Consider the following 21,286-nt stretch of genomic DNA (forward strand, 5'->3'; position numbering starts at 1 on the left):
TTTTCAGAACTTCCAGCTACTATTTTTTTGCAAAGGAGACGTGGAAACTGAAAATCTAAGCTCTCCAAATCGGTTTTGCCCTGGCTCTTAGTGGATAAATTGGATTGAAACCCTAACAATTGGCTCAGTTTTTCTCCCTAGGGAACGACTGCCCCTTCTTCTGTAGCCTTCATATGTCCCTTGACAAAAAAAGACAAATCACTGACAAAAATTTGAAGTACTAGGTATATGCACTCGTAGACACTGTAGTTCATATTCTCGCAGGATAGTCAGTTTGCACATTCTTGGGCAAGGAGTGAGATTGAATGACTCAGAATCACACAGCTAACCTTGCTGGTCAAACTTGTTTGCCCTCTCCGCAAAAACAGTGAACGCACACTTTGGCAGCAACAAGAGCAACTGTCAGTCACCAACTGGAAATGACACTGCTGACGCTTGGTTTCTTACATGATAGACCCCATCACAGATTTCATGTAAGCTGACAGCTCTTGTGACGGTCGCAGAAGCTGCTTCGTGCATCGAAATGGTCAGGAAGTCATGCCTGTCTGTGATGCAGGTTCTTCTTATTGTTGGTAATAGCTCTCTGTGGCTGAGCATTCGAGAGTTTTAATGAGGACAAGGCCGTTTGTTTAACAGAAACCACACAAAACTTTTAATAAACAAATAAAGCACAAATAAAGCGAACTATCTATCTAATATAAAATTAAACATTTTACAAAAAGGTCAGTGCACACAACAAAACACTCCTAACGACAAGCAAAATGAAAGTTTAGAGACTCAAACTAAGTCTTACAGTTCATCACGGACGAGCGGCGGAATAACTGGTGGTCAGTCTCACCATGTCGTTTATGCTGGCTGACGTTTGAGAAACCGGAACGCTGTGACTCCCACTTGTGGAGTGGACGCGGGCTGGCTGGCTGCGACGTGGAAAAGGTGGCTACTGGGCGACCCCTTGAGATGCCCGGAGGAGCAGGGCTAGGCGCCTGAACGCACAGCTCGGGCCCGTAGCCCAACTGCTGCTGCTTGCCTGTCGGAACCGAAGTCCGCTGGCCTTGAGGTAGTGTTTGAGTACCATGGTTAAGGTCTCCTCGCACAGGAGCGAGGCGGCAGGAGGCTCCGGCCAGTTGAAGCCCTGGAGGCTCGGGTCCGCAACCCGACTGCCCTTCTTCAGCGCCCGGTCCGGTGACAACCTTCTCTTCGCCACGTATCCTCGAACTCCTCTCGGAACCCTCTGAGGCCAGGCTTTTTCTGTCCTCAGGCACACTTGTCCACTCTTCATTGGATACTGCTGGATCTCGGTGTTGGCAAGTGATTGGCCCCTGAGATGATCCATGTTGTTTTCTTATTGGGTCACTTCTCCGTCGAACCCTTGCACCTTGCGCCCTCGTGAAGGTATTCGTCGTCCTTGTCTTCCATTCAGTGCTGTTCTAATCTCCGCGCGCGCACACCTTGTCGTCTTTCTTTTTATGAAGCGCACTTTTCAAAGGCGCACAATTCGAATGCGCACTTCACTCATCACACCGTCTTACCGCAGTTGCTTAGCACAACTGCAGCGTGACGGTTGTCCTGAGTGCATCCCTGTGTGCAGAGGAGGACATTGATGAGAAAAACACGTTTAAGCTGTTTGAGTTAAATAGCCTTCTAAATCCAGGATTTGGGAGGGGGGGGGGGATGACCTCTACCGCCCCCCCCCCCCCCCCTCTGGATCCACCACTGCATGAAACAGTACATTTAATGCCATTTACATTCGTTGGCTTCATTACGTGCTGGTTTTCATTAAGCTTGTGTCAAACAAAAGAAACGAGCCCTCAAAATTCCCTTCCTTCAGTGTATGTGATAGCAATTTGCCATTTCATCTCTATTTGTTTGAAAAAATTGGTGTTGGGCCTGAGGTTCTTTGCATGCACATTCTCCTAATACCAATCAGCGACTTGCTCAAACAACTCTTTCTGTATGCGACGAAATTCACGTATAAGCTTCACTTGTGGCTAAAGTTGTCAGATACTAATCTTAGGCCTCACTATGTTTTCTGTACAGCACGTGGATTGTTGTTAACAATTTTTTGTGGTGCAGTACAATTTTGTTGATGTGGTCCTTACAGGAACTTGAAAATAGAACATATCGTCGGAAAATTGTGTTATACAAGTTAAGCTATAAAAAATAGGAACACAGGCACACTCAGTGATGAACCCATTTGCAAACATTCATGTGGCATCGAATGGTACTGTTCCACATCACTCATTACGCAGAGCACATCTGCAGGTGTGTAACATGTATATACCATTAAAAGCTTATACCATTGTAAATACCATTAAAAGCTTACTGATGCAGGTGTATTAAGTCTCCTGTTTGAAAATGTTTATGTTAACTCTATGAAAATTATTTGCTCCTATCAACCATTGGCAGGGAAAAAAAAGCCATCTTCTGCACAATCATATCAACAAGATTCACTATGTGTTTTATGCTACTGAATAAACTCGCTTGCAAGTCAGTGTATTTGCTTTGTTCCTCATGTTGACCCGTTTTTTCATATCTTAAAGCAAATAGGCGCACTATGGGAACAAGGACAAAAGGAAGGAACCGACGACACAAAGCGCACACTCGCAACTGAAGGTTTATTGAAAGAGTACACATAAATAATGTTAAGGGGATACTCATCTCGTTTTGTTTTGTTTCGGCGAGGAAAATTGCACCACGTGCCCCTCTTTTTGTAACGTATTTATGTGTACTCTTTCAATAAACCTTCAGTTGCGAGTGTGCGCTTTGTGTCGTCGGTTCCTTCCTTTTGTCCTTGTTCCCATAGTGCGCCTATTTGCTTTAAGATATGAACCGTTACCAACTAGCCCAAATGGCTGTTTTGCTACAATATATGACCCGTTTTCTTTTCCTTTTCTGCACTAGAAGTCTCTTTCACATTGATTAATATATGTACCTGGTATCGTGATTTTCCGTTTGTTGTAGCACGATCTCGCAAGCAAATTTTGGTTCTCTGTCTGATAAAAAGTCGTGCGCACGATATGAGCAGCACACCCTGTATAATGCCGAGTCATCGTTGTTCATTTCTGCATGCCACGATGCATGTTGCATGTTTGATGTGCATGTTTTGATGACGTGCATGCTTCTGTCTGCTGTCTTTGTGCAGGAACTGAGTGTATCCAAAATTTCACTCAAGGCAAGTACTGCTGCCCTGTGGCTTTTGTTTGTGTTCTTTTCAGTCTAAAAAAACTTATGAAATCATTTTAAATGCATAAGCATTCCTACGTCGTCTTAATGAGACAACTGTTTGTCTGTCACATAAGACGATTGTCATTATACAAAAATAAAAGAAAATAAGCTTTCACTCAGATGCTTGGGTTTGAAACTGGGCCCTCGTGCTCGACAAGCGAGTTTCTTAAAGGGACACTAAAGGCAAATAACAATTTATGTCAGAGTAACAGCTCAATGTATGACAACATCTAAAACGGCAATATTATCAACAGCAGTGCCCTACTTACTGAGAAATTAAGCTAAATGTATCACACGATGAGCGCCACGAGTGGAACATTTTGGAAGTGACCCTGAGGACGTGTGAGAGTCTGAATACAATTAATCACTCGTAATCAAACTAGCTGCAATAAAAAAAGAACCTTCCGTTCATCAAGCGACGTAATAAAATGCTGCTCGTTCGTTTCTGTTTGATTCATGGAAAAAAGAACCTCTTATGCGTTGCCATGGGGAATGGCGCGCGTAGCTCAAAGATTCCGTTTTCACCAAACTGCAGTTCACCCGGCGCCCGGATTCGCTCACGCGGTCGAGTCTCAGTGGTAGTTTCGGTATCGCGTACTGCCGCGTGTATTTTGCACGCTCGTGAAAGCCGCTCTGACAGAAAGTTCGACAAAATACCGCATGCATGTGATGTTGCCAGATGCCTGAATGGTGCACGCCGCCAGTGCATGCCACCGCACAGTAAAGGCGGGCAACGTTGGGCACGGCAACAGTGATGTGCGAAATACCACTTTCAGGCGGGTGATTTGAAGTGCGCAAACGCGATGCGGAGCACTAAAACGTGATTTTATTTCAAAATAGGCACTTCCTTGGCATAAAAGTAGCAGTACGAGGTTTCTGGACCGCTATTATAACAATCAACGTCGACTTAATATTTGCCTTTAGTGTCCCTTTAAAGAGGCCCTGCAACGCTTTTTTGAGTAACCATCGAATGACTTCATTAAAGGAGTTTATTGCCTTATGAATCAACTTCTGCTAAAATTTTTACAATCGGTCAATTACAAGGAGTTACATGAAAGCTACTCGGGGGGGGGGGGGGATGAGTGGGGGGGGCAAGAAGATGTGTGCCTTCATCAGCGTGCGTCATGACCTTGAGCACTTTCTTTTCTCATTTTTTTCTTCCAATGTGCAGCTTACTTTCAGTGTGATCGCACGCATGTGCAGGCACGTGGCAGCGTCTCGCGGCGGGCACGGTCATTATGCAGCTCAGGATGCTCAAATCAGTCAGTGTTTGCAGATTTTTGGGTTCATGACGCGGTCATTTGGGTTTATGGCATGATTTGTCAAGAGAAGGGCTAGCAAATTTCGGCTGACTTTGAAAACTACTTGTAAAATCCAGGCCGCATGCTGCGCTATAACGTTTGTCTCGCATGTTCTCGGGAGCCTCAATAACCAATTAGCAGTATTTTCTGACCACGCTCGCAAAGTGTTGCGGGGCCCCTTTAACCACTACACTACACATCCACGCTTGCGAAAAAGGAACTTATGTGACCTACATGAATGCGTCATAGCCGCGGTGTAAAACAAACATAGCTAAATAACACTCTCTGTGAAGGTTTCGTTGAGTTTTCCTGGAAGTGGAATAAAAGCCACCTGCACAAATACATGTAAAGCCAACAGGGAAAACTGTACACACCAGGAAAATTCAAATTTTCGAAAGTTTCATGCCAAACACTCATTTCAGTTGTTGTGGGATGCGCACACCAGAGGACACGCCTGCATGTGATCTCTGCTAGAGAGATGAAAAGCTGATGAGTGCTAAAGAGAATATGGAAGACGTCATGCCGATATCGCCCGAAAACGGCGTCTTAGGGACGCTTACGCATCATTTGCACAACTCCCAAAGCAGATTCTGCATGAATTTTTTTTTCTTAACTGTGCTCTCTTAAAATGTGCAAGCTTGAGTGTTTGGTCCCTTTAGAGCGCAACAGATTCCTTCTTTATGGATAAATAAAGAACTGTAGCTGAGCCATGCCCTCTGGTATTTGTACAATGCCTGCACTGTTGCTTGAAAATACTTATCGCACAGCGGTCCACTGCACTAGCACCAGGTTTCTGAACAATTTATGCCTGTTGTTGCTAGAGCATGGACAACTTTCAGTGAATGCTATTGCCACTTTATGCTTGCTCCTTAGCATCTGCATGACAATTGTAAAGAAAGTTTACATGAACCTGGCCGTGCCCCACTGGGAACTACATTGAAACTTCTCTCTTCCCTAGCTTATAGTATGTTCTTGTTTGTTACATTTCTTTCCGGCTCTCGTACTCTGGAACGCCAGTCCCGATCATGTGTATTAGCTTGTCGTTCCCTGCATTTTCCTTCCTGAATGTGGCGCACAAAGGCTGCGACAGCAGCTGCATTGACGGCCGCATGTCACCGCTGATAACTGTCAAGGTGCCTGCCGTGTGGCACTGTCTTTAGCTGTAACAGCAGCTAGTGTGTTTTCTCTAACCTGCACTCATTCAGGCGAACTGCTGCTTTGGAACCTACAATTGTGTGCTTGTAAACTTTTTTAAAAGAGGAATTCGAAGAGTGTAATACTAGGCTTGTTGGTAAAGCACGCTTAAGATGCAGTAGCTGTGCAAAGACACTAGAGGAGGACGGAAGAGAGGACAGAACTTATTGTGTCACATGTAAAATAATCAAAGAAGGAAATGTATCTTGCTTAAAGGGACACTAAAGAGAAACAATGAATTGGTTTAGATTGATAAAGTGTGCTCGGAGAACTCTTGTGTAGTTTATTTCACCACCATATGTTTATTATTAGAGGAGAAAACCAAGTTCAAAGTTTCGTTTTTAAATTTAGCGCCGAACTTTGTAATTCGTGACGTAAAAGACTTCAAAGAGCATTTAACGTATTTTGGAGCCACTGGCTCGACGAAATTTCCACAAACTCGTTATGTCAAGTCTCTAGCCCCCTCAGAGGACAATGCACTTCGATTTAACCGATTAGGAACTACGCAGGCCCAATCAGGCGCCGTCAAAGATATGTGACGTCACGGCAAATGGTGCGGGAATTCCAAGGTGGCGTCGCCACCTGTATTTTCTTTTTGCGCGTTTTCTCGCTTATTAAGCGTCTTCGCGCCGAAAGCGTGGTGTTTTTGGTATCGTGGAAGACTACTTTACTAATGCGAGAAAAATCGTTTTGCTCTTTAGTGTCCCTTTAAAGGATAATTAAATAGGTACTCTCTCTGTTGCTCTGACTGATAAAGGGGAGAGATATTGTGGGCTTCCATAACATTGATTTTTTGTGCAATATCGCTGCTTTTTGTGTATGGCTGTTGTGTGGTTCTGTGTCACTGTGCATATGAGGAAGCTTTCTGAAAATAATTAAACGGTTGGAAGTGTACCTTCTACATTCTGCCATTGTATAGTACCTGGTTCCTGAATTCATTCTCTTTGTTTCTGTGTTCTTGCAAAAAAATTATCATCTAGACCCCATCACATAATACTCCTACTTGGAGCCCATGAGGTATTTGTAAATAAATAAAAAATTAAATCAATAAGCCCTCTGTTCTCTCTTCTGTCCTTTCTGATGCTCCTGCGTTGTTACTAAAGCTTAAATAAATAGAGCAAAAGCCCGCACGCCATGTGCCTTATATTCCTGCTATTGAAACAATAATCCATATTGTTGTCATAGGGTGTACTCAGCTATGTCACATTCTTTTCCTTGCACTTTTGCTCCCTAAAAATGTTTCCATGCACGAAAAGATTGTTCCCATGCACTTGGAGCCCTCCACTACAGCCTCCCTCATAATCATATCGTGGTTTTGGGATGCTAGACCCCAGATATTAATAATATTACGAAAAGATTGTTATATATAAGGCTTGACTAGCATTATTACCAAGTGTTCATTGTTGTTGTTGCTGCTACTTTTGTCATCATCTGCTGTTGTTTTTATGAGAAGTTTCTCAGAAAATAAGATCAGATGGACGGAAAAGTTTGCACTGTTCTCGTGCAGACTTCAGACTCATCGGAGAGCCGCCTGCAGGCAACTGGAGAACTCTCCCGCCGTGGCTCCTTCGGCAACCAGCGTTCTTTGACCAATGAAGGGCTGGTGCCTACATACGCTGCTGAAGCCAGTCGGTGAGCAATGTCGAAGAGGCATTGAACCGTCGCCAAAACTCTTTGGGAAAGAACTCGAAAGCGTGGGGTTCGTTGCTTTGAAGTAGATGGCGTCAAAACATTGTAGGAGTATTTTTAAGTGCGTGTCATACTTTCCAGGACCAACTTAAACCATATTCAATGTAGGCCATTGCACATTGCAATTCAGTAGTATGCAAGTCATTGGGAGAGCATTAACTCTTCGCAGTCCGTTGTCGGACCCCTCCCAACAACGCATCATGGCTGCTACGGTTCACTGTTGGGCACCACACGTTGCCTACACATCACTGAAACACTTAGGCACAATACACAATACCAACTGCTAAAGTAAACATTTGATTAGCTTTCTTGCACAGTGGTTTTTTTTCCTTTCACGGTAATTAAAACTGGCGAAATATTTTCAGACCAACTGCCATAAAGGAGGTGAAAGTTTTGGACCAGAAAGGGTTAGGAAGGTTCTTAATGCTCCCTAATGATGACCCTGCACTAGCTGTAATACTATGTACATTCAGTGTACCACTAATCACTGGTAGGGCAGTGTAAAAGGTATTACGCAAATCTCTGTGCTCTACAGTGATATTTATGTCAGGTTGACTTTTGTGACTCGTGACATGGGACGGTTTTTTTATTGCAGTGTTGTGATCACTGTTACAAAATCTCACCGTAATGAAATGAAGGTAGCACCAAACATTTTAACGTGTGAAGCAGTGCACTGAGACAAGACACAGCGAAGAAACGATTCAACAGGGCCAGGTGTCTTTTCTTCGTGCGCTGCTTCACATGCTAAAACGAACTGTCACCAACTCGCCCAGCTCCCAACTTTACTGAGCACGAAACAATGCACAAAAAATAAAGGTACAAGTGCTTGTAACCTGTCTTTTCATCTTTGGTGTTTTGCATTACCTTCATTTTACTATGGAACCATACGACTAGCCCCAATGCCAAATTTGCTGCGTTGTCATAACGCTGTGCAACACCACGCAGTGCCATCGTGGGCGGTACGAGCATCTCGGAGAATTACGCCTTTGCGGGTGTGCACCACATCTTCGACCAGCACCGAGATGCCGGTGCGTACAAGAGGCACCCCTGCCAGATCATGTCGCTTATAGAGGTCATGAAATGGCCGTCCTGCTAACCTGAGTTTGCCACTGTAATTGAGAGTCGAGGGCCCGATATGGTTACTGTTGTTAGATGAAAGAACTTGGCTCCAGGAAACCCTTTAACTGGAAGTTTCACTTTGAAGGACCAGCCTGTAAACTTCATTCTAAAAGACAAGGCGTGCAAATACAGACACGAGAAAGAAGACACGAGAAAGAAGTGACTAGGGGGGGGCGGCCGCCCCCCTAGTCACCTAAGAGGGGAGGGGGGGGCAAAATGTGCCCCATACAGTGACCCCCCTAGTCACTTAAGAGACCTAAGAAGGGGGGGGGGGGGGTCACAAAAGCTTCCTTGTACATTGACTTAGTTGGAGGGGGGGGAAGCGCTGCGATGAACCTTCGCCCCTCCTGATGGGGAACCCTGCGCACGCCTATGGCGAGAAACATACTCATTAAAACATACCTACTAATTCATTGCATAAAGTAAGACCATCAGTGAAATGCCTGATTCAGGTGACATAAGGTCTCCAGAAGCAATGCAGAAAAAAAATGATATGACATTGTTTAGGAATAATTTGCCTGTTAGTCTGCTACGGGTGCTGTGAACTCACCGTGCCTACCCTGTCCTTTCAGTAACCTCGGTGAGGTTTGCCAACAACGAGAAGTACCTGCTGGGCTGCTCGTCGGCCGACGGCAACCTGTCCATCTGTCGGCTGGACCCGCCCTGCGTGCTGTACATGCTCGAGGGACACCACGGCAAAGTGACCGGTGAGCCTGTCCACTGTGGCCCTTGTACAGGCTTTGAAAGATGATGTAACCATCCAAATGGAATTGAATGCAACAACGCCATTGCACCAAGCATTGGGTGTATGTTTCCACAGTGCAGCAAAAAATGTCAAAATTTGCACTGTGTTTCTTGTGTCATGCAGGTGAGCCCCATTTTCGGTACAAGCATTCATCATTGCTATCATTGTCAGCCTATTTTTATATCTCCATAGTAGGATTGAGGCCTCTCCCTATGATCCACAGTTTGCCCCTTATAGAGCTGATTTTTCATCAAGCAGCAAAAAAAAAGAAAAAAAAAGCAAAGGCTTGTTCATCATAGTGTCAAAAGCTGAAACTTGAAGGAAATTGATCCACGTTCTTATTGGTCCGCACTGCAGCGTAATTTTTCTTGTGGCACTATACTTGTCACTGGTACAGAGAGCGGGAACCACTGGTGGAAGAACGCTAACCTAAAGGCCTTTTGCTACAATGTTTTTGATAGCATTATCGTCACTTTCGGATGTTAAAACCAATCAATCAATCAGCCAATCAAGCTGAATGGAGCACTTTTGTTCTCTATCTACTCACCTCTACTGCAGGTTGTCGTAATGTGTATGTTCACTCTGTGCATCCTATGCACGAGTATATGCAAGCATAGAGTTTCCTACAATACTTACTAGAGGGAACTCTGGCACTAGTGTCTGTGAGAGCTGTAATGCATCGCGCTGCAGCCAGCATGGGAATCATGGGTAGTACACGGATTTGTCTAAACTTCGTTCTTTCGGCTCCGTTTGGCTCCGCGTCGCCTGCATCCGCTTTGTCGCAAAACGAAGTTCAGCAAAAATCAGCAGTTTCACTTCACCACTTTAACTTCTTTAGGCTCACCGATTCAAATCTGGTCACGAAGTTCACAACGATCCATTCTTTTATCTGAAAGAAAACCAAAACACAGCAATAAACAAAGCCACAAGTGCGTTCGAAGCCCACAAGCACGAAGACTAGGCAAATCCGTGTACTACCCATCATTCCCATGGTGGCTGAACGATCGCAGCGCCAGAGTTCCCTCTAGGTCATTTTAGGAAACTCTATGTATGCAAGCCCCACATCTCATACGTCTTTTATGCTTGAATATACATTAGCATGTGCACACTTTAGCATATTGGTTGCGCAGCTTAATGCATACAAAAGTAGGCAACATAATTGGAAATGCAGCGCATTTAGTGCCGCTATGCATGCGCTGTTAGGTTGCGTTAAGGCCACATAATGACTCCTATTCTGCAGTCACAGCGGTTGTCTCGTGTAGTAAATCAAAACAAAGCCTTGATTTTAACATGTTCCTTTCTGGAAAAAAATCTCTTGTTCTTTCTCAAAGGGGTAGTCAATATTGAAAGGCCAGAAAGTGCGTGAGAATTTACTTTTCAAAACCGGCATCTTCAGAATTATTTTTTTTTATTAATCTGCAATGTTGCTCAGTTCATTGATGATTTTGGCTGCAAATAGGTTATAGCATGCATGTCAGCAGGATATATGTGCAAATTTAGACATAAATGGCATTTTAAATGCGAATGCATTTCTTAGTCGGGGGTTGTCCTGCGTCCCTGGCCGGCGTGCGCACAGGTGTTATCTCTCCGCGCGCGCTCCTCCTCGCCCCTAGCAACAGCTGCGCCGCGCCTAGCAACCGGAGCAGGTGGTGAGCGGCGGAGGGTAAGGGAGAGGAGGAGCGCGCGGGCGTGTGATGGCGCTCGCATCGCGGAGCAGCGGAGGGTAAGGGAGAGGAGGAGTGAACCCGGTGAGGGCGCTCGCATCACGGAGCTCGCTCGGCGGAGAGAGAGCTTGGCGCTCCTCCTCTCCGTGCTCGGACCTATATATATCATGCAGGGAGCGCGTGCTTTGGTGTCTTGATAGCGATGGAAGTCGGTGAAGTCGAATCTTTCGCAGCAACGATACCACTAGGACGAAGTGTAACACAATGCAACTCGAGCATTACGCCTCTACGTGCACACTCTCATCTCTCTTCATTAATTAATCGCACGCTCATCGGGTGCACCCAAATGCATTCGCATTTCCTCACGATCCCCTTCAGGGAGGTGCGGCTTTTTTTTTCTATGATGCACTTTGGAAAAACCTTCACACAAAGGCACGTAGGCGAAAACAATCACAATGAATAGATCTTGAGAGTGTGTGTTAAACCATTCTGAGAGCAAATACATCGGTATTTTGCACCGTATACGACTGTATACAGTTTCTTCCTCTTTCTTCAAGCAAACAGTTTTTGGCCACTTTTCTTGTTTTGTCTACTGTGTGAGTGTATTTGGACCTAAGACAATAGCTGTTTGTTTTCATTTTTTTTTGCAGCGCAAGGCTAAATAAGCAGGGAAGTAAAATACTGAGAGCAGACTCTTTATTTACTGCTCTAAACATGCTTTACTTTTAAATGTGCCTCATTATTCATGTGCAAACAGTGCACTTCATTGTGCTATAAATTAAGAATTGTTTCTTTTTGAACGGGCTTATGGCACTGCACTCCTTTTGCATTCCAGTAACCATCCATATTGCCACGCACGCTTATTAGCTTGATTTTCATGTGATTGGGTTTCACCCACAAAAACTTCTGCATGTGTTACCAACACTTGGCACAGGTCGCGCTGGACTGGTTGGGAAACTTCGCAATTGTTTTGGACTGTTCTGATAAGGTTGTGCACGTGACGCAAGTAGTCGAGTTTATTCTGTAGCTAAAGTGAGCACCAGTGATAATGCTGAGATATTTGACCTTGCATGTGTAAAAGAGAACATGTTTCGCTGACGATTAGCTTTATCGACAACCAACAACTAGCCGTGCTCGCCGTTATCATCATATTGCGAGTGTTACTTGCTTTGCAGTGAGTGTTATTTGGTTTTGTCGGCACAAGTTCACCCAATAAAGAGCTTCATGCTTACCAGTCTGACTGCTTTCTACTTTAGCGTCACTACCACGTGAAAATACCTTCACATTTTTATGTTTAAAAGGTGTATTTTTGTTGTTTCAGCAGAACAACCTAAAATGTGATCACTTGTCATCTCAGGAATTGTTTCACATGTTTAACATGTAAATGGATAATTAAAGGAGTACTGACACGATTTTGAGACATCGCAAAAGGGACATCTTTTGCTTCGTTGGTATGCAGTGTCAACGCTGTCCACACACTAGAGTTGGAGAACATGTATAAAATATTTTAATTTGACTTCAAAGTTTTCGTCGCTGAGCATCTGCAAGCCAGCCCCACTGCAATGGACATTATCCCGACGAGTCAAGACAGTTCCCCCGAGTTTGCGAGTTCTGCGTCCTGCATGCAGCCTAAATCGCAGAAATCACTGTAGGGCCACTGGACGACAGTTCACTCATCATTGTTATGCGCACCACTGGCAGATGACGGATTTGCTGCTAGTACGTCGCGAGTTTCTGTATCTCCGTGACGTCACACTGCTATTAAACGACACTGAGAAGCCACCCCCTCGATATCGAAATCGAAAGTGTTTTTTTAAGGTGGTGATAAATAAAATATATACGATGCATTCCCAGGCACCACAATAGTTGTTTTAGGTTTCTCGACACCAGTATTTTTATTTAGAGCAACAATCCGAACATTTTTAAAATTCGTGTCAGTACTCCTTTACAGTCAGCTGGAAATATTGTAAAAATGTGTGCAGGTTCATCTAATTTGGTCAAGAGATAGTCTAAGTTGTCTTCATAGCTGATGTTCCTCCCTAAGTAAAAATATACATCAGCTGCCTACTGCTTGTTTTCCTTTACTGCACAGGTTTCGAGTGGTCCCTCTCCAACGACCTCTTGGTGTCAGGGTCCCTGGATGGCACGGTGCGGCTCTGGGACGCGAAAACGGGGAGCTGCGTGCGCACTGTGCCCGATCCGTCGGGGGCGGCCATCCTGTCATGCGTGTTCCAGCCAGCCAATAACAACATGGTGGTCGTATCCTTGGAGGAGCCTGCATTTTATTGAACTCACACCTGGACCGTGTAACACCTGCAATAATTTTTTCACTCATTCCTGCCACTTAAGAGCGTGAATATCTGCTAGCTTGCTCAGCTTCCACTTATCCTTTTGTTTTCGCCATCAAAATGGAAGTTTCATGTGCGTTTGATTTAGTTGTCTAACAAGGAAGCGAGCCCTGGATCAATCCCCCCCCCCCTCCCCGTTTCAGCCGCTGTGTAAGGCATACACAGCGGCTGAAACTCCGAAACTCTCTGGAACTCTCTGGAATTTGTCATGTGCTTCTGACAGACATGTTGGCAGTAGGCGGATGGCAGATGAAGGCTTGAGGAGGCATACCTTTTTGTTGTGTACGCACATGACCGCTAAAGGAAGCTGAGCAATTCAGTGGTAATGAAAGTCACTAGTGCAGTCAGTGGTCATCCGCCGTCCTCACTGCGCCCTTGGTGTTACTTCTTGACACACTTATTTCTATCTGTGAACTTGAACCTCTGTGAGGATCATTGCTTAAGTTGTGGCATGCAAGTTGTTGTCATCCTTGACACTGTGTGTCACGTCAGACGGGAAATGACAGGGGTCTTGTCCAGGTGCTCAACATTTCCACGGGCATCTACCTCAAGGTCAGTCTCTTAAAACTTGCAGATAACTAGCTGTAACAGCTTCTGTAACTACAGTGTTGACTGGAACACTGGACAGCGTGTCTTTACAAAATCAACGTGTTGGACAGAATCCCGTCTGGTCAGGAAAGAACATACCAACCACAAAGAAACACAGTGCTACCTAGGTAAAACGATTTTCACACAAAAGACATACTATTGGCTCCAGTTCAGGAGTCAGTACGTCATTTATGTGAAAATAATTTTTTCGTGGTCGGCACTAGGGACAAAACATCCCCCCCCCCCACTAGATCCACGTATGGTTGTTGCTCACAGTGATCACAATACCATATGCTTTAATGAAAAGCTATTGTGCACATTCTTTAAATAACTAAACTTTCAGTTAAACCAAACCTGTCTTTTCTATTTCGATTGTTGCTGTTAATGTGGAATTTTCATTAAAAGCATTTTTTTCCTCTGTGTTCTTGTCTTCCTCGTATGCATGCATCGCCCAGGGTGGCAGCAGCCAAACCACCGGCTGTGTCCTCTGCCTGACCTTTGAGCCAACAGGCAAGCTCCTCTGGGCCGGTGATGACCGGGTGAGGACACGATGATTGTTACTGAACAGCGCCACAGGAGCAGACACGAGAGAGGACACAAGGATGAGCACTGTGTCCTTGTGTTCTCTCCTGTGTGTGCTCCCGTAGCACTGTTAAGGAACGATAAGTTCGTACCAACTACCACCTCGCATGCAAGCCCTTTGAAATGATGACGATTGTCATGATGTATGGTGTTTTATGGCACACGGGCCGGCTATGAAAAAATACAGAAAAAACGCCAGGCCTGCGCGGAAAGCGCAGCACAGTCACAGCGAAAGCTCGAAGAGCGGCATTTCTAGAGCCCATTATAAACTCTCTTGTGGCTACTGATACAAGTACACTAGGAACGTACCCACTACGCCACAAATCATAATTTTTGTGAAGTTGGGAAGCACCCACCACAACATTACTCGTCATTCTGCGCAGAAGCGAGGTACCATTTGTAAGGCATTATGTGCTCTTTGTTGGTGCGACGGTTGATGACGATGAAGAATTATGGCTGATCCCTTTGTAATGGTTTCGAAGCTTTCAAAGACCGACTAGTTACGTAATTCGCATATGTGACGCCCGGTCGTTATTTAATTCTCCCGCCACACTTTATAACATACGCTGACGCGAGAAAGAGATAGAGAGAGGGAATTAACCTTGTTGAGACCCTGGGCTTCCTTGGCAACCAATAGAAGTGCACTTGTGAGGAACCCACTACGTTATAAATCATCATAATTTTTGTGAAGTCGGGAAGCAGCCATTATGCAATTTTTCTTCATTCTGCGCAGAATCGTAGTAACTGCTAAACACCTGTAAGGCATTATGTGCACTTTGTTAATGCTGTGCCTGATGACGACGAAGAATTATGGCAGAGCTTTGTAATGGGTTGGAAGCATTCAACAACCTACTCGTTGCGCAATTGGCATTGTGTGACGCCTGCTTACAGAACTCGCATTGTGTGACACTTGGTTATTTTACTCCTGTACCATGCTATATTGCATATGTTAATATGGTTCCTTCCCGACATGAAGCCTGTATAGGACCTTTTTGCAAAGCAGTTTCAAGCACCGGCATGGCTCTGAGGTTGAATACTGGGCTCCCACGCAGAGGGCCCAGGTTCGAACCTCGTTCCATCCTGGAAATTTTTTCTTATTTCGTTTTTTTTTTTCTTATTTCGAACGATAGTGGTTATGGACACCGGCGGCGGCGGCGGACAACTACGGCGCCAAAAACGGCCCTTGTTGTGATCTCATAACAGCTTTCGCTGTAAAAAGAACATGGCATTGCAGTGTCGAACGTTGGGTTCTGTAATACTGCCCAGCCTGGTGTATTCCTCTCAGAAGCTGCTCAAGAGTATGCTCTTTTTGCTCATTGCATTGTGCAATACAGTCAAAGCTGCATATATTTAGCCCACATATAACGAATTGTTGTGCATATTGAACAGTTGTAAAATCCCCATGAATATATTTTCGATATATAAAATAGTTTATATATTGGATTGCTTGTAATATATAAAACTCTTTCGTGATACACTTCACATTCAATATAACCATGTTTGACGTAAATGCAAGCTACTGAAGACGTTCTGCTGTTTTCGAACAACAAAGACTACTTTGCTGCAAAATCATCAACAGTATTCAAGAATTTTTGAATAAGCATTCTTTGCACCATGTGACTGTTTGATAATAAAGGACTATTGGGTGAAAAACAGTTGCTCTCTAAAAAGAAAACACTTCATTGCTAACAAGTTTTACCCAATTGAAATTTTGTCACAGTTTGTCTTCAAGCTATCTGAAAAATATGGAACATTGATTTGATACAAAAGCGCAGTCTATGGTTTAAACAAGTGTTTTTAAGAACTCTCAAAAATGTGTCGGTAGGGCTCTATGTTAGACTGGAAAATTTGCCTATGGCTTAAATAGGGAAGTTCTTCGAAGGGCAAATGGATTATTTGGATAGCTTTTCTGCTTTATTGGCCACACTGGATTCAGTGCTGAACTCCCTCCTGCTCCTGCAGGAAGTGTGAAGACCAAATTAAAATGGCCTTCAAAATGGTGGTTAAGCGGGTTTGTTGGTGCATACACATAGTTTTTCAAACAGCACAATAACGGGACACCGAGAATAGACCACGCAACACAGGCGCTGACTTCCAACAGCAAAATTGCCTGTTTACATGAACAAACACCGGGCCAGTGGAAACATCGCAAAACAAAATTGTTCAGAGGTTGTCTCAAATAATTGTTGGGGTTTTACGTTGCAAATAGTGACGCCGTAGTGGAGGACTCTGGAAATTTCGACCCCATGATGTCCTTTAACGTGCCCCTAAATCTAAGTACACGACCCTCAAGCATTTTGCCTCAATCGCAATGGGGCCGCCATGGCCAGGATTCGGATCCTGTGACCTTCGGGTCAGCAGTCAAGCACCATAACCACTAGACCGCCATGGCCACAAGTTGTCTCATTATTCAGCTGCTTTGTCAGCATGTGAACGTGGAAAAGTTTGCACAATTTTCATCGCAGTTATACACTGATAATTTAATATTCCATAGAACTATGCAGAGCATCTGATAAAGTTTATGACTTGTGTAATTGGCTTGGATATTACTGTTAAAGAAATGCTTATGAACTGACCTTTAAGCAATCCGCATTTACATATTTGTGGAAGTGAGCCCTTTGACTTTTAGAACCGTGTAGGATAACCGGTGGTCATTAAGGGTAACTGACTGGATTCCAAGAGATGGCAAACGCGTGAGGGGGAGACAGAAAATTAGGTGGGTAGATGAGATTAAGAAGTTTGCAGGTATAACGTGGCAGCAGAAAGCACAGGACCGGGTTGATTGGCGGTACATGGGAGAGGCCTTTGCCCTGCAGTGGGCATAGATAGGGTGATGATGATGATGATGCACCTTTTTGGCCACTGTGAGATTAGTTTGTTCTGATACATTCAAGACTTGTTATGGCAAATACAGAAACTGTACAATGAATTATATGATGTGTGCCAAATTAAATAAGACATCTCTTTTTTCTTCTCATAGCAGCATTTAATGAATGTTCTAGCACTCTGTAATCATGTTTGTGACCCAACTCTATCATGCGTGTTTACAAGCAGTTGTTTGGTACATAGTAGGTTCAGAAGCACTGGCTAAAATTGTGCACTGAGAAGCATTTGTAATTTATTTGCCAAGACACTGCATTTCCATTCATATATTATTTATTTATTTGCTCTAGCCACTCTCCTCTCTAAAGCCTTTGGTTCTATAGTCATAGCAGGTAAATATGCCTGGAATATGTACTGGATGTAACAAAAGTTTCTTTGCTTGGGAGGTTACTTTGCTATAATGAGTTTTGACCGTACTACATCATCTGAGAAAAAAGGAGGAAACAGAAACAAATATTCTTGCTGTGTGCTTTATGCGTGACGCAGGGCTACATTGTGTCCTACCTGTTTGACCTGCCCACTGGGAAGCTGACCAAGGGAAAGCGGTGAGTTGCGTGCCTACAACTTCGTTTGTTTATTAAGCGCATACGACACTTCTTTAGCTACTACTTCCCCGCCATGTGGACCAACCAACCGGTTGTCTAACCATGAGTGACGTCAGCACATTGCACGTCTAATAAAAAAAAAACTTCAAGGATGCTTGAGCTTCGTTTCAAGAGTAGAACGTGATAGCATAATCGGGACCCGTTAGCATAGCCTTCTCAATTGCTAGCTTGGCTTCGATTCTCGGTGGACACCTCAACCGTGCCACAAGGAAAAGAACGTCTGTGCAGGAGTAAACTGGCCGTCGCAAACTATCCTAGAATGCCTACTGCAAGTACAGTTGCGAATTGCCCACTACGACATAATTCTTCCTTCTGTGAGTTTACGAGGTACCCACTATGCATCTGTAAGGCAACGCGCACACCTGCACACATTGTCGATGCCGTTGCTGATAATGACGATTAATTATGCCTGTGTGCTTTGTAATTGGTGGGCCTTCAAACCAACCACTTGTTGTGCAATTCACAAGTTTTGACGCCTGGTGCGTTTCTGCGCTTCTGCCATGCAATATTACATGCGTTAAGAACACTGCTCCACTATATCACATTCATATGGTGTTCTTTTTTTTCCCGAAACAATTTAGAGCCCGGGCATGGCTCTGTGGTAGTACACCTTCTTGCCACGCGAAGTCCTGGGTTTGATTCCCACTCAAACCAAAGATTTTTATTATTTTATTTATTTGCATCTATCTCGAATTTTCGCTCACGGACAACGCTGATTTTTCGCTCACAACCAACAATGCCGACACTGCAGTTTCTGCGAAATGAGCTCTCCAACACTCTCATGCTGATAATTGCTGGGGTTTTATGTTCCAAAGCCACAATATGATTCTGAGGCATGCCATAGTGTGTAATTTGTGTAATTTCCAGCACCTGAGTTTTTTTGACGTGCACCTAAATATAAGTACACGGGTGCTCGTGCGCTTCATTCCCACTGAAATGCGGCTGCCACGGGTAGGATTTGAACTTGCAAGCTTAGCAGCGCGACATTTTACCTGCTGAGCTACTACGGCAGCACAGTGCTTATGTGCACTGGATAAACATAAATGAGAATAAGTAAATATGTTAAAAATGTTCCAATTGCTGAATTTAATCTCTCTATTTCTAATACCAGCATACGATGCTTTAATCACTACGCTATAGGCACATGCCTGGTTATGTGGAATAGAATGCATTTAAGAATGTCCCACATGCAAGCAAGCATGTACAGATAACTGGGCATGCTTTCGATAATGCTGACGGGGTGTCGTGAAGCTCTGAATAAATCGAATGTGGGTGCAGATAAGTACCTTCAGAAACGCTTCTCCACCGGTCATCAGTAAATGGTTTCTGCTATATCTTTTTGTTTGTTGATTTACATTGATTGATTGATTGATTGATTGATTGATTGATTGATTGATTGATTGATTGATTGATTGATTGATTGATTGATTGATTGATTGATTGAGTCTTCCGTCCCCCACTGCCTGGAAGTGTTGCTTATCATGCTACTACCACAATAGCTGGTGATCAGCTCACTATCTCCAAGCTGCATGTTACAAAATATCACAAGCTTGCCTCATTAGCTTGCTCCTCAGAGTACTTATGCAAGTATATGCACAAAATTTCTTTCCCATCTTTCAATCCCTTATCTCCTCACCGCCAAGAAGGGCAGCCAACCAAGATCTGATGCTTAATCTCGCAATTTTTCGGTGTTATTGTCATTTTTTTTATTTCTCTGAAAGCAAAATGACAATGTTCAGCATTTGTTGGCTTTGATTGTGCCTAGATGGCCATTGAATTTTGTTGGCTTTGCAGCAGTTGAGCCATTCAAATTGCAGAGCACTTTTGACAGTGCTGTTGACATCGTGACACCCGCAGGATGGTGGTGGCCGAAAACTGCCCAATCACTTGTCTGTCAGCACGTCAGTGGGCGAGCCGTGAAGCCAGGGACCCATCAGTGCTGGCCAACTGCGGCCTCATCAATGCCCTTCTCCTCTACAGGTTGGTGTAGACTCTCTGCACTGCATTTTCTGCACTGCCCTCTCTGTAGAGGGCAATGCAGAAAATAACTTGGCAGGAAGAGACCAATGACATCATCATCACTCCAGTATTTTGAGGGGTATCTTGTGCTGAAATATCACAGAAAACGGGCATTTATTGCATGGTCTATTCAGTAAAGCCTGCTAGCCAATTTACCTATTGGCAGTGGTTCTGATTTGATAAGGATTCATTCCTTCAAGATGTGATTGAACCTTTTTTCAAGGAGCTGGTTTTGTAACTTTTGTTGCTGTATGTGGATAAAATCATACCCATATGGGATAGATACACTGCAGGTTGCCTTGGCACGTGTTAAATTAGTGAAAGCCCTTGAATAGTTGGCTGACGAAAGAAAACGGAACACGGTTTTGATGTTTCACGTAAACTCATTCGCAGCGTGCAGGGCTCAGACGGTAGCCTGGCCCTCAAGCGCAAGTTCCACGTCAAACATCGCTGCCGCACCCCGGTGCGAAGCTCTTTCTGTCCAATCATGTCATTCCGCCAGGGTGCTTGCATCGGTGAGTTTGTTGCTTGTGCGCTCATCTACTGCCATTACAACACCATGTGGGTTAATTTATTCATGGGTTTAACGTCATAAAGCAACATTGTAAATGGGAAGGGATACTCCTGAATATAATCTACAGTACCATAATTCCTTTAATGTTTTTCAGAAAATAAGTACAAAGGAGTTTCTGCATTTTGTTCTCATTGAATTGTGGCTGCCATGGATGGGTACCTAGGGTACCTAAGCTGGGCACATTAATTTAAGTAATGCACCTAATTACTAAATGTAAGCTGGTCATGTTAAAAGGTAACATAATTATCTGTTACTCGAGGAATTCAGGTTTCATGTACACTAGAACCCCGCTGATACGTTTTTGAAGGGACCGTAGGAAATAAACGTAAGAAACGGGAAACGCAAGAGCCGAAAAACGGGAAAGACGACAAAATATTTAGTGGCACAGAATTTTATTTCATTGCTTACGCGTGAAAAAGCCGTGCAACGTTGCCTGGTGCGTTTACTCATGTCCGAACAACACGAAAAGTTTTTCGAGCACCTGCAGTCTCTCATCCTTTTCATAAATCTAGTGCCGCCACGGCCTACACCTGACAAGCGATCACCTACGGCGATACCTTCGCGAGATTGTCGCCGGTTGCGTCGGTGTCTCCGACTGATACTGTAGAACCATTGGCATAGTGTCGGACCACCGTGGCTTGTAGTAAACGGTCGAACGCCTTGTGAAAGTAGAACTACCCCCAAAAGCGGCTCCACCACTCAGCCACAGTCCAGTCGACAGATAGAAACACGGAGCTGGGGACGGCGTCA

At 44.2% G+C, this 21,286-nt stretch overlaps 1 protein-coding gene across 1 annotated transcript in view; it reads left to right on the top strand.

Annotated features, from left to right (window-relative positions):
- The window catches only part of LOC119399523 (WD repeat-containing protein 13), a 36,756-nt gene that overhangs the window by 12,484 nt on the left and 2,986 nt on the right, over positions 1 to 21,286 (top strand). The window contains exons 5-13 of the mRNA XM_037666332.2: positions 7,228 to 7,352; positions 8,355 to 8,437; positions 9,101 to 9,235; positions 13,030 to 13,196; positions 13,778 to 13,837; positions 14,329 to 14,412; positions 17,825 to 17,883; positions 19,801 to 19,923; positions 20,356 to 20,477. Coding sequence (XP_037522260.1) covers positions 7,228 to 7,352; positions 8,355 to 8,437; positions 9,101 to 9,235; positions 13,030 to 13,196; positions 13,778 to 13,837; positions 14,329 to 14,412; positions 17,825 to 17,883; positions 19,801 to 19,923; positions 20,356 to 20,477 — 958 coding nt within the window. The remainder of the gene's footprint in view (positions 1 to 7,227; positions 7,353 to 8,354; positions 8,438 to 9,100; positions 9,236 to 13,029; positions 13,197 to 13,777; positions 13,838 to 14,328; positions 14,413 to 17,824; positions 17,884 to 19,800; positions 19,924 to 20,355; positions 20,478 to 21,286) is intronic.

Source organism: Rhipicephalus sanguineus, chromosome 7 (assembly GCF_013339695.2).
Source record: "Rhipicephalus sanguineus isolate Rsan-2018 chromosome 7, BIME_Rsan_1.4, whole genome shotgun sequence".
Classification (NCBI taxonomy): Eukaryota; Metazoa; Arthropoda; class Arachnida; order Ixodida; family Ixodidae; genus Rhipicephalus; species Rhipicephalus sanguineus.